Source organism: Anabrus simplex, chromosome 1 (genome assembly GCF_040414725.1).
Source record: "Anabrus simplex isolate iqAnaSimp1 chromosome 1, ASM4041472v1, whole genome shotgun sequence".
Classification (NCBI taxonomy): Eukaryota; Metazoa; Arthropoda; class Insecta; order Orthoptera; family Tettigoniidae; genus Anabrus; species Anabrus simplex.
In genome coordinates this window covers 964109127-964123217 of record NC_090265.1, presented here as the reverse complement: position 1 = coordinate 964123217, position 14091 = coordinate 964109127, and the positions used below count along the sequence as shown (strand labels likewise).

The 14091-nt window shown below is 38.8% G+C and overlaps 1 protein-coding gene across 2 annotated transcripts in view; it reads right to left on the bottom strand.

The window, feature by feature from the left end:
• AP-1sigma (AP-1 complex subunit sigma-2) overlaps positions 1–14091 on the bottom strand; it is a 424692-nt gene that overhangs the window by 355545 nt on the left and 55056 nt on the right. For both annotated transcript variants that reach the window (XM_067136778.2, XM_067136779.2), the window contains exon 2: positions 11463–11641. In XM_067136778.2, coding sequence (XP_066992879.2) covers positions 11463–11641 — 179 coding nt within the window. The remainder of the gene's footprint in view (positions 1–11462; positions 11642–14091) is intronic.

Here is a 14091-nt window from a genome sequence, read left to right as displayed (position 1 = left end):
CTGCCTAACTTCTTATGAACTGACTCGATCAGGTAATCCATTCTTTTCGGCAATCTTGAAAAAAAAAGTCCCTATACCTTGCAAGCCCTGAAAAAATATTCTGCTGTGCGAGGATGAAGATGTCGCTTTCTGAAAAATAATATTGCCTTGATGAGTGTAGCAGTGAATATAATTTCCGTTGGGATATTTTTCTTTGACAAAACACTGAACCCCACCCTGACCGCTCATAACTGATGCTCCCATCATATGTTTGACAGACTAATTTTTCAGGGAATTTTTCTACTCCAATTTCACGCAACTGTTCAAGAATTGTCGCTGCTACACCACTGGCACTTCTAGCACTGATCCCAAAATAACCCCAGAACCTTTCATCAATTTCCCTTCGATCTGGTACCTCAAAATTATTGATAAAAGTGTTCTGCATGAATTGTCTGTAGTTTCATCAGCTTGGATGGATAAAAAGTCTACATCTCCTATTTCTGATACCATATGTTTCCTACAAACAGCCAACGTTTCTTCCAAAAGTTCATTTTGAACGGCCTTGGATGTTCCCTTAATCACACTTGAATTTTCTAAGTGGTCCTTCAAAACATTGTCAAGAGCAGCAGTGTAATTAATCAGTCCTTTAAAAACACCAGGGTTATCTGAATCCTCTTTCTCGTCATGACCACGCAAGGCCACCTCAAATTCCCCACAAAATTTAATAGCATCAATGATAGGCGACAAAATATATCTATTTTTGTCTACAAGCTCGTTGTGCTTTCAGATAGACACCCTATATCCATCATCGAGTTGCAACCTGTCAGCCTTCCCCAATACGGCAAAACTCATTTCGTTATCAAAATGAGTTTTCGACAAACAATGTTTTTTGCTCTTTTCTGGTAGATTTTTTAAGTCTTTCACTCCCGTTTTTGTCCATGTTTCTTCTCTGCCGAATAATGTACACGGGAAGAAAAACAGCGAATCACTTATTGGACAACCACACAGCCATTTTTGTACACATTCTTATTAAAACTGCGATTGTAGGTTCTATTTTTATCTTTGAACACTTGATTTATGCTAAGCTTTGGCTTTGGTCGGCCCATTTCTTTAGCTAATAATCTGTTTTTGTAATTAAAGAGATTTTGTTTGTAAGTAGCTCACTTGATTCATTTTAAAAACACTTATGCCCGCACAGGCATACACTCAGATACATCACACTAATCCTCACACACTTTTCAGACTTACAATGAACATCGACACCGATGGACACGATTAATCTAACAGACGTACAAGGTAAGCACAAGTTTGCTACAAACACTACTTTTGTGCGCGTTAATAATACATATGCCGACAAGAAAGTGTAGCTGGGTGCTATCTAGTAGGCTGTAGGAGAAGTAAGTTCAAAATATGAACTAGCGCTGAAGTGTCACGTCGTAGTAATACTGTGACCGGGTCAATGGAATTTGCCATAACTCCCTTCACCCCTCACAGCTCGCAGAATGAGGTGATGATGTTCAGGTATAAGAACGAGTCGGTCCCATCCAGGATTAGACCTTTACTATGTTACCTAGTTTAGTCCAGGGTTGCTAGAACAAGAACAACCTTGGTGAATCATAGCCTCTTAAACTCACTGAAGGTGGTCGTGACAGTAATCGTGCAAATGTTGTGTTCTGATTTTTATAATAGTTTTAATCGGTGCAGGGGCACGTGACCATGTGACCTAAAGGCAGAACAGCGCCTGATGGCAACTGATACTAAGGTTTTATTAAAGTAAAGAACCATTACGAAGGCTAGTCTGACAAGAATTAAGACATTTGCTAGTAATATAAATACCGATATGGTTAGTATGAACCAAATTAGAATGACAATGTTATTTATGAAAAATTTGAGAAGATTCAATGCCAGTTAGAAATACAGGACGATAGTGTAGATCATAAGCAGGACAGGGAAGAGTTTGACGAAAAATATGATCAGATAAAGGCACGATTATTAACTACAGTACATTAGGCAATGACGTCAAATCAGTGAATTGTAGGAACAGTGGGGCAGATCAGACAGTTCAGGGATGAAGTGCAAACAATATAAAGTAGCCTTTATTTATCAGTCAACATAGCTAAATAATTTGCTGACACACTGAATACCATTTCAAAATTCCTTTTCTTGGGAATCATCCAAACGGAATTTTAACAAATGTGTTTTGAATTTAGAGATTTACCACCACCTAAGTAATGAGTTGATGGAGACTATGGAACATGGCTCAACTTTTGGGACACTTTCGATGGGCTAATTATTAGGAATTCAAATCTTCCTGCTGTTCAAAAGCTACATTATTTAGTGTCTGCACTTAAAGGAGAAGTGCATCAACTGATAAGAAACCTTCCATTGTGTGATGATAACTTTCAGGTAGCATGGGATATAGTATATCAGAGATACAACAATGTGAAAATGATTGCTGCCAAGCACTTCAAGGCTATTTTAGCACTACCGAAGGCCGTCAAGGAGTCATCCAGAGAGTTGTGGCATCTTGTCAATTAAGTCACAAGTAATCTGAATGCAATACAGACCTTGTTATCAAAAACACCAGTGCATTATATGTTATCGTAATTATTACTGGACAGGTTAGATTCACAAAATAAGTGGGAATGGGAGTTGAAACATACGGAAGCGACATTTCTAGAACTTACAAATCTAGTAACATTCCTTGAACACAAGGCCCAAGCACTAGTCACAATCCAACATAACACTGTGAGTAATAAAGAAGTGAGGTCAACTGACAGCAAGGCAGTTTCAACAAGTTTAACAGGATATCTAAGTCAATGGTTGCAACAAATCCAGTGTTATCCTTTTTTAAACAATCACACTCAATTTACTAATGTCCATCCTCTATGGGTGCTAGTTTGCAACAGAAGGAAGAATGCATTTGAAAACACTATCTCTGTTGGAACTGTTTGCATTCTGACCATTTGCTAAGCAGCTGTACGTCCGGCACTTGCAAGCGATGCAATGGTAAACACCACACCGTACTTCATAATGATAAGCCTACCAGTCAACAGGTTGAACAGAAATCTACACAGCAATCCAACCACACTTCTAGGAACCAACAGGATTAATATATTCTACTGTCAACTGCCACTGTTAAGGTACGGGACGTGCAAGGTAAATTGCAGAGTTGTACAACAATCTTAGACTGTGGTTCGCAGTGTCACTTTGTAACGGAATCTCTGACACAAAGATTAAGGCTAGGGAAATGAAGAAATTAAACACCAATTCAAGGAATGAATAGTTCCTCCATGAAAGCTACGCACAACTGCAATCAACAAGTGGCAATTTTAGGGCTAATATCACTTGTATTGTGTTACCTATCATTACAAGTAATACACCATCAATGCACATATATGATGAACAATGGAATCTTTCTCCAGATATCCACTTGGCAGATCCCACCATCTTTCAAGCTGGAAAAATCAATTTACCTATCAGTGCAGAATGAAAAGACCAGGTAACTTTCCAATTCTGTATTGAACTGGGATGGATACATTCAGCAAGATACAACAACCTAATCAAGGCCAGTACTCGGCAGGAGTGGCGACATCATTGCTTACTACCAGGGGCTGTTTAGACTTACAGTTCTGATGATTCTGGGAGATTGAAGAACTCTGCATAAAGACCAAGAGGAAGAAGAATGTGAGAAGCACTTTGTATATTCCACCATAAGAGACAGCACTGGTAGATTTATGGTCCATCTTCCTCGTCGACGAGGTTTACAGCAACTGGGTGAATCGTTAAATCAAGCCTGCACCCGACTACAACAATTAGAGCAACGATTCAACAAACAACCAGAACTACGTCAGCAATATATAACCTTCCTGGATGAATACGAACAGCTAGAGCACATGGCGTGTGTACATGTACAGTAAAACGGAAAGGAGCTGTGTTATCTCCCTCACCACACAGTCTTCAAATCTACCAGCACAACAACGAAGACACAACTTGTTTTTGATGCATCAGCGAAGACTACCACTGGAGTACTCCTCAATGATACACTGATGGTATGATCCACCATCTAATAGGATCTGTATTCAATCATCCTACGGTTCAGAACCAACCATATTGCCTTCACCGCCGATACTGCCAAGATGTATTGCCAAATTAAGGTTCACCCTGAAGATACAAGACTACAAAGAACAGCGTGGAAAAGGTCCCCAGAAGAAACCATTGATATATGAGCTAAAATGTATTACTTATGGAACAGCATTAGCACTCTTCAAGCAACCAGGTGCTTGAAGCAACTTGAAGAAGGTGGATCTCAACATTTCCACGCAGAGATGTGTACTACAGAGACACTTCTACATGGATAATGCCCTAAGTGGAGGTGACAGTATTCAAGAAGCGTTAGCAATACAATCAGAGCTCACTAAACTGTTTCACCATGGAGGATTACAACTGATAAAATGGTGTTCGAATGATGATGCCTTGCTGAAAGCAGTTCCTGCAGAATGTAGAGAAACCAACCTATCTCAGCAATTTGATGAAGAGAATAGCGTCAGGTCACTTGGCCTGCTTTGGCCTTCATCCTCAGATAAATTCCTTGACAGCAGCGCAATGGTACGGCCGGGAGAATTAAGAGGCTTGAGGACTGGGTGTTTATGACGTCTGCCATTCGTTTCATCCTCATTAGGTCACCACCAAGCCTTTCCAGAGGCTGCTGCTACTACTAATACTACTATTATTACTATTATTATTATTATTATTATTATTATTATAATGTGGAACTGTACAGCATTACCAGTGGTTGTTCACTGGTTTTTTAGCTTCCTCGGTAGATCGGTGGTAGTGTCCGACCCATGATCACAGATTTGATTCTAAACAATACAAGAGAACACGAAACCCGAATGATTGCATTTAATTTTAGAAGAACTACCTGTAAAAATAAAATTATATTACTCCTATAACAGCAGCCTTGCAGTGTCTTCCTACATGGATGTAGAAGTAGACGGAAGTGAAAGACTAGCACTTTGGTATCTATATAATTAAGTATGTAGCCAGGAAGTATATACAATGAGGAACACATGGTGGTTTGGAATCGAACCGTGCTCATGGGTGGGACACCACCACTGATCAACCGAAGAAGCTAATAAACCAGTGGACAACGGATGCGTATAACCATTAATTAAATGTTTAATTAATAAACACTATTTAATTTGTATTGAAAAGGTGGAATAACTCATTTATTATTTCATTCGTTTTAATCAAAGTTCAATATGGACCCATAAAATTAAATTCATTTCTCTAGATACATTTGTAATACTGTAAAATTTTACTTAATAATAATAATAATAATAATGCGTGGCTTGGTGGTAACCTAATCTGAATTAGATGAGTTGCAAAGACGTTGTAAAAATCCAGTCCCAAAGCCACGGTAATTAAGAGTACGAGGAGGTTGATTCCGAGGAAGATTTGGGGTGTGCTTACCATTTTAAACTATCAGCGATTTATCTGCATAGTTCAGTTCACACCTGGGCGACTGGAGTGTGACATTGATGATGATGATGATAATTTCAGTTGCGAGAATGGGTTAACATGTACCTGTTTTATTACACACGGTTCAGCAATTTTACAAAAGTAACCCAACATGGTCAGTCACGTTATACACGGTAACTTCAAATAAACCAAAATTGTTCCGAGAACAATAATACTACTTAAATACACAAAATAATTTTAACAACTATAAACAATCAGTAAGATGTCTTACACATGCATCAACTAACCAGTGACACCGTAGTTCGAGTCAATCGTGTCACCTCGGAGTCTTCCCGAGAACTTTGAGCTCTCGCTCCCTCGTTAGCAGTGGCGAACTACCCAAGTGAAGCCTTGCCTACCTATCCCCTCGGTTCCCGCATGCATCTAGCCTGCATTCAGCAGCAAGCCGTGCGAGGTGAGTTGAGGGGAGAGGGGAGCAGCGCTTGGGCTGCAATATCCATCTCCAATGCCTTGCTCTCAAAAATACTAGCAACGTTTCTTCTATAATTTCATTCAAGTTTTGTAAATGGAACAATGTGTCAGATCATGGTCAGATTCTTACATTATAATGTGCTTTAGAATTCCACTGATAGCTTCACCAACAGCTTTGGTAGCCCTCAGTATACACCATTGAGAGCACATCAGGTTGCTACACGCAGGCCCTCAACTCCTTGTAGATCATTAAGACAGCTGTATTGGATTCCGAGAATACGACAAGTCATGAGATCTGACATTCATAAATGCTTTACTTGCTTCAGGCTAAAGGCAACTGTGTCCCAACAACTTATGGGAAAACTACCCACAGCACGAGTTCAAGCTAACCGTGCGTTTCTTAATACAGGCATGGACTATGCAGGTCATATATTTGTAAAACAAGGGGGTTGAAGCAAGGTAAGAATCGAGTGTTATGTAGCAGTAACATTTGTTTAGCAAATCAAGGCTATACATTTAGAATTGGTCAGTGACCTCAGTTCTGCTGCATTTATTGCTACCCTCTGACAATTTATTTTTCGTAAAGGAAAATATTTAAATTTACACAGCGACAATTGTCATAACTTCGGTGGAGCCCATCGTGAATGGCAGGGGCTTTATCAGTTGTTCCACTCTCAACAATTCAAAGCCAGTATTGACAAAATGGCTCCTAAGGAAGGATTTAAGTGGCACTTTATAGCACCAAATTCAGCATACTTTGGAGGGTTGTTGGAAGCAAATGTTAAAGCAACGAAATATCACTTAACTTAGAACATGACATCATGCTCAAGCTCTTACCCACACTAGACACTACAGGTGCAGGAATACACGGGAAGTTGTGGAAATACGTAGAAAACCTAACAATTTCAACAGGGACACTGGCTATCAATTAAGTTATACCTGGTTGCCAGCCATTAAGAATTTACATAGGTAGTTCCCTTCCCTGTCCCTTCACTACTGTTATTTCATCTCGGTGTTTTTTTCCAAATTCGTACGTTCCTCACCGCCAGACGTTTCATTCCAGGCTTGTGTCTATGTCATACACGTGTCAATGTCATATGTTACGTACACACGTTATGTGAACCGCTTAGACTGATTCTGATGGTTCAGTCAGTTTCCGCTTTGAATGCTAACGTTGTGCCACGTCCTGGGAGCCATCTGGTGGCAAATGAAGGTACCATTTCCACTTCTATTATAACGCATAAATTTAAAGAAAATTGTTTAAGAAGCCTTTCTCATGGACAGTCGAGATTTCATCTGAGGACGCAGAGCACAGTTCTTTGCGAAACATAAAGAATTTCACCTTATCTTCTTGACACAGCATAAGCCCTAAAGCCTATACAGTATCATGTCTATAAGTACGGGCCGTGAAAGCATCAATGGCAACATTAAATAAAGTCCTGTCATAATATCTGCAGTAGGCCACCCATAGTACAGTTTTAACTGAAAGCATGCAACACCAAGGCTGTATATTTGAAATACGGCAGATTCCTAGCAATGTCAGTGTTCATGACGGCCAGGTGCATATGGGTTAATCAGGGATAATACCAGGAAAATACTCCACAGAGTGCAACAGGGCTCAAACAAAATATCCAAATTCAACGTCAGGAATGTTTGCTACAAGAGATCTTGTAGTTGATACCATATTAAATATGCAATCAGATAAAACAACTGTAAAACATAATTTTAATTAAAAATTTGAAATCATCACTGACCCAAATTACTGAACAAAAGAGCCTGTTTATCCTGAGGATTACCTGATCTGGTTTACACATGGATCAAAAACATGTTTGCAAACAGGCTCGGGGTTATATGGATTTAGACCAAAAGTAAGTTTCTTCTTGGTGAAATATGCCATAGTATTCTAGACTGAAATACATGCAATCCAACAGTACACATATGAATATGTTAGAAGAGTTTTTAAAAGCAAAAAAAAAAAAAATCATATTTTTAGGCAGACGTGCAGCATTTAGGGCTTTATTAAGCACCAAAAATAGCTATATAAACTGGTAGAAGAAAGCTTTAATACACAGCTCAATCTTGGAGAACACAATGATGACAATCTGTAGTGGGTACCAGGTCAGAGAGGCACCAAGGGAAATGAAAAGGCTGATGAAGATGCTTGGCAAGGATCAGCATCATGCTTAATAGGATAAGCGGATGTTGACTGTTGGAAATTGCTCTTTTAAGAAAGGTCCACACATGCTCTATGCATTTCATGTCTGGGGAAGACACGGGCCAGTCCATTCAGCAGATACCACGTCTCTCCAGTTATCCATTCACAGCTGCTACCTGATATGGATGAGCATTATCATGCTGTAGAGCAAACCCATTAATTACAGTCTCTGCAAAACCACTTACTACGGGTCAGAGAATGTTGTGCTTATACATTATGACCATATTTCCTCGAATATGAAGCAGTGGTGTATGGTGCCAAACATGATACCTGGCAATATGCCAGCAAAAAGCATTTCCCTTTGTCCAGCTCTCGCCAGGCGGGATGTTGTTGGTTATCAATTCGGCTCTTTCATTATCATTCAGAGGTTACCCTTGTATTATTATTTGTTTTCAATTCGAATGATGACTTAAGGATATGTGGGTAACAACTCATTGGTCTTTGACCAGTCTGGACATACAAGGGGTGCAACTTTGCTTCCGCCGTTTTGTCCCCAACACTGGAGGCTTTAATGAAACAGATTACTTACACATGTATCATTCAAAGTAGTGTCCATTGCTGGCCACGACTTTCTCCCATCTTTCGGTCAGTGTTCAAATCCTGTGTCGAAAAAAATTGTTCATCTTTTGAAGCGATCCATGAATCGATCCAATTTGTGACTTCTTCATTAGATCAAAAGTGTCGGTCAGCCAACCCATGCGCCATTGATTGAAACAGGTGATAATCAGAGGGAGCAATGTCTGGAGAATACAGCGGGTGGGGTAGGACGTCCCATTTTAACATTCCCAGGTATGTTTTGACCTCTTTTGCAACGTCGGGTCGAGCGTTGTCGTGTTGCAAAATCACTTTATCGTGCCTCTAGCTGTAATGCGGCCGTTTGTCTTTCAATGCTCTGCTCAAACGCATTAATTGCGTTTGATAATGAGCACCTGTGATTGTTTCACCGGGTTTTAACACATCATAGTACACGACGCCGAGCTGGTCCCACCAAATGCAGAGCATGATCTTAGAGCCATGAATATTTGGTTTTGCCGTCGACGTTGAAGCATGGGCGGGATATCCCCATGATTTTTTGCGTTTAGGGTCATCGTAATGAACCCATTTTTCGTCCCCATTCAACGTCTCTTGGTTTCAACTCATATCGGACCCAAGTTCCTTCTTTCTCAATCATGCCCATGGTCTTGAGACGTTTTGAAATGGCTTGCTGTGTCACTCCCACTGATCGTGCCAATTCTGAGTTTGACGCGAGTCTTCACTCAGCAATGTCTCCAATTCTACATCTTCGAAAACTTTCTGTCTTCCACCACTATGCCGGTCTTTGACGTTAAAATCACCGTTCTGGAAGTGTTGAAACCACTCACAACACGTTCTTCCACTAATAGCGCCCTCACCATACGTATGTGAGAGCATTCGATGAGACTCAGCTGCTGTTTTCTTCATATTGAAACAAAACAGTAACACCTCCCGCAAATCCCGAGAATTTGGCTCGTACACTGCCATGCTCAATCAAGAACAACTTTATGATGCAGACACACATCAACTAAGTTTGAATGGGGTTATGTTCACCGAGGTCCTGCTAACTGCCTGACGTCTGCGATATGTTTCGTTCGACTGCTATGTACCGCTGTTGCCATCCATCAGCAAACGGCACCTTGTATTATGTCAGATGTGATTATTATTATTATTATTATTATTATTATTATTATTCTGCACTCTACCAAATGGGATTTGATGCTTACTCTAAGTCTTATTATGTGGCTATTTTATGGTCAATGGGTGAATTAAGTGTGCATGTTCAATTGTGATGATGGTTTTTTATAACAATGCAACTGAATATCTATTGCCCTTTGACTTATCTTGATTTGGTCAAACTTTTCTAAATGTCTTCCTTTTTTTTTTTTTTTCACCTTAATTAAGATATTATTCTATTTTATTGAAAATGTATCTCTTAATTATTTAACTGAAACAAAATCAAACTATTTATCTGGCTATTTTTCTCACTTCCCTATCAGTTAATAGTAATTGCCTTTTGTAAATGCTTTTATTTTATTATACTTATTATTTTATTTATTCTGACTTTATCACTGTAATTATTTATCAAGAATAGTGCTGGACCTCCAAGCTGTTGGCGGCGTTCTACCAAGAATGATTCATATGTCCTCCATATGTGCAGAGTTGTCATTAGGGTGTAAGCCAATTTGCACTTCAACAGTGAACAATATTCTGTGTCCAAGTCTGTTTGATGTGCACTCTAACCCATCGAACGTAGGCCACCTTGTGATGTCGTTGAAGTGGAGGCGACCTCTGGGGCCTTCTTGAATACAGTCCCCATCATGGAATCTATTGCGCACAGTTTTGAATTTAATAGCAACCTCTCTGGCGTAATGAAGCAGAGTAATAGCCGCGCACATAGGAGTCTGTGTGCAGATATGCGTATATACTGGCCTTGAACTACTGCTGATTTGCATGATGTTGATCTGCTACTGAATGTGTGGCTTGGAACTTTTTTTTTACAACCTGGAGACACCAATTTGATTCATGAAAACAATGTTGGCAACATAAACATGTCTCATATTCTGTAGCATCAAAGTGGTGATTTTGATGCAATCTGCCATAGACAGCATATGATGAGGCATATTTATTTATTTATTTATTTATTTATTTATTTATTTATACATTTATTTATCCAGGATCAGCAACAGCATAACGCCGAATTACAAAAATCCGAGCTATGTACAATAGATAGTAATCTAAAATGAAAGATATACAGGGTGAACAAAAATTGCTGCACGTGGAGATCAGCATGCTGTTCCTCATCGAAAAGGACCTTTTGGTGAGAGAAAGCCGAACACAAGCCGGGAGTAAGGAATATGGAATAGGGTCTTCATTCTGGTACTACGGGATGGGACATGGAGGGAGAATAAGGAAACTAAATCTGAAGACCTAAATAGACCATTAGCTGCTTTGTGTAGCAGCTTAGGTCAGCTACTTTCTTCCGAGCAGAAGTTTTGAGTTTTTTGAGAATAGAAGGCACAACAAGCTTGCTTGGATCTCACCTCAACTCAATGTACTGGATTTTTTTACCAGTTGTGAGTTGGATACCTCTAACTGTGTAGAAGGCATGGCTGCCATGATTTAAACAACATACTTACTGTCACAGAGATAGATAAACTACAAAATGTTAATTAAAAAAATGTATGAGTGTATATTATTAAAAAATAATTTTAAAATACATTCATATGTTTTCTGGAGAATAATGTCAGAATTTCTTATGTTATTCAATGTTACATCAATCATTTCAATGGTAACTTACCGTTTATAAACAATTTTAAGATCTTTCCATTCCAGAAAACTGCTCATTTTTGGTTTCCTGGCCAAAATAGTTGTAATCAATTCCCTTGTTATTTTCTTCTTCACTTTATCAGGGTGAGCCACATACCATTTCTGCAGACGCAGCTTACCTTGTCGACTGAAGAGTAACATGAACTGCATCTGAAAAGTGACAACTGAAATTAATAACAGAAAAATAGATGACAAAATAAAGTGATGCTTTCTTTTGTCTCTCTGGCTCTCTCTCTCTCTCTCTCTCTCTCTCTCTCGTACAGCCAGCAGTAAAGTACTCAGGATGTACTGTAATCTGAAGGAGGCTGCAGGTTACAAAGAAACGGGTGCCATTTCTTTTGAAATCCTTTTGTGTCAGTAGCTCTCAATATTTCTCAATGATCTTATGTCACATCAATCAATTGACTGGTAACTTACCATTTACACAGTTTAATGAACTGTCCATTTCAGAAAACTCAAATATAACAAAATAGTTCAAAGTATTCATTTGCTGTAGAGTATTATATTCCAATGAACAGAATCAACTGTGCAGGCTGAAGTATATGTTAGATCATTAAACCCTACCGACAAAAACATTATTTTAATACACAAATTGTAAATTAAGCAAACTGGATTCAAGTTTCGCCAACAAAAGCATTACTTGGAAGAAATAGTTCTATATACAATGAACATAAGGGAAATGTGTTTGAAGTTCTGCAGATTCAAAAGAAAAATCACTGGCATGTTGCAATAGAACTCAGTATGAAGAAAATATCAATTCAGACACTTTCATGAATGGGGAATATTTTTCAACAGCATTCAGGTCAGTCAATGATTAGGAAAGTTAGATAAATAAATAAAGCAATGCACTCTGATAAACGAATATGAACATTTTCTCCCTAATATTAGATTTTCTAATTTTAAGCAATAGGTAATATAAGCTGTGTCCTGTAACTTCTTGGTTTCAAAGAACCTATTAATACTGGGGCCATATGAATATAAATGAGTACTCTCTCCTGACTGGTTGAGAGAGTTTTTTCCCCTCTGAGATCCCCCTCTTCTTTCCACATGAATAAAAACTGATACGTAAAAGAAATGAATGCTCCGTGTCAATAGAGAAATCTCTCTGCTTTGCTGCCCATCGTCCAGTTGTGTGAATTAGCCAATAATCAACTTGTGTGCAGACACACAGTTTTCAATTACCACAGAGTTTATATGAGTGAACCTGTCATCATGAGAAGTGAATTCACTGCATACACGAGCATGCAAGAAGAGGAAACAAGAGATAACAACTAAATCTTGTCTTGCATTGTAGATCGTCTTGTTTTTGAGAAAACCATGCAGTCAGTAAGAAGAAATCAAGGAAAAATATCAGTGTAAATTTGGCACCCATATTAATGAAAATTAACAATAAGAGAAGACTTGTAACATGAAAAACTGACTAAAAGCTACTGAACGAACAAGACTGGAACATTAATTAATTAAAGGTTGGGAAATGTAGCTGTTCCAAATGATCCAAAGAGAAACAAATTCAGAAATGACCAGAGAACCAGGCAGGAATAATGACTGTTATTACTGATGTTATTACACGTACAGTATTATTAAACTTATTTTTGTTCACGCGGATAAGAAATATTCTTTCTACTATTACTACATAAATTTTTAAATTATCTTGCACACATGGACAAGATTCCTTACTCATAATAAAAATGTATTTTATAATATAACTTTTTGACATTATAAATGGCTTGAAATGCTTTATTTCAATGTGAGACCAATCTAGAGTTCCAGTACCTGAAGATAAAAAGGTGCGGCGCACTGCCCGCCATCTTTAGCATGATATAATAATTTTGTGTGATATTAATGCTAGCCTGGTGCAGCCCTTGTAAGGCAGACCCTCCAACAAAGGTGGGTTGCACCTGCCATGTATAGGAAATGCATGTTATTGTGGTGAAGGATAGTGTTGTGTGTGGTGTATCAGTTGAAGAGATGTAGGAGACAGCTCAAGCACCATTTAAGTTTAAAATCCCCAACTCGGTCAGGAATCAAACCCAGGGCCATTTGAACCAAAGACTACTATGCTGACCATTCAGCCAAGAAGCCGGACTTCAGCATGCCAAAGATCATCAACAGTAGCTGGAAAATTTATTTGGTCAACCACTAGGTCTTCAGCTACTCCACTTTGAAATCCTGGGTCAATGAAATTTTGCAAGAAAATTCTCGTCTTGTTCATGTGTAAGAGTTCCTCTCCTAGCTTTGCTAGACAGAAAATGTATTCACAACCATTCCCGATTTTGCTTTTCAAACATGTGAAATATTTTATAATAAGCACACAGAGCTCTGCACTCCTTGTATAACTTTCCTTCTCTTAAAACTGGTATAAATTTAGCCATATTTTTCTTCCCCCCCCCCCACAGGTAACACCATCACATGCAACCTTGAATTGCCTACTCAGGAAACTCCAAAAATAAGGAGAACTCCCTCCAGTCGAAGAGAGAATTCTCATCTTTATTCACACAAAATGAGAAGTCTCTCACTGCAAAAGTTTTCTTAGTTCCCACTTTTGGAGAAAAAACTTTATTCATATAGGTGTGAGAGAATACTCCCTCGCTGTTCTCTAT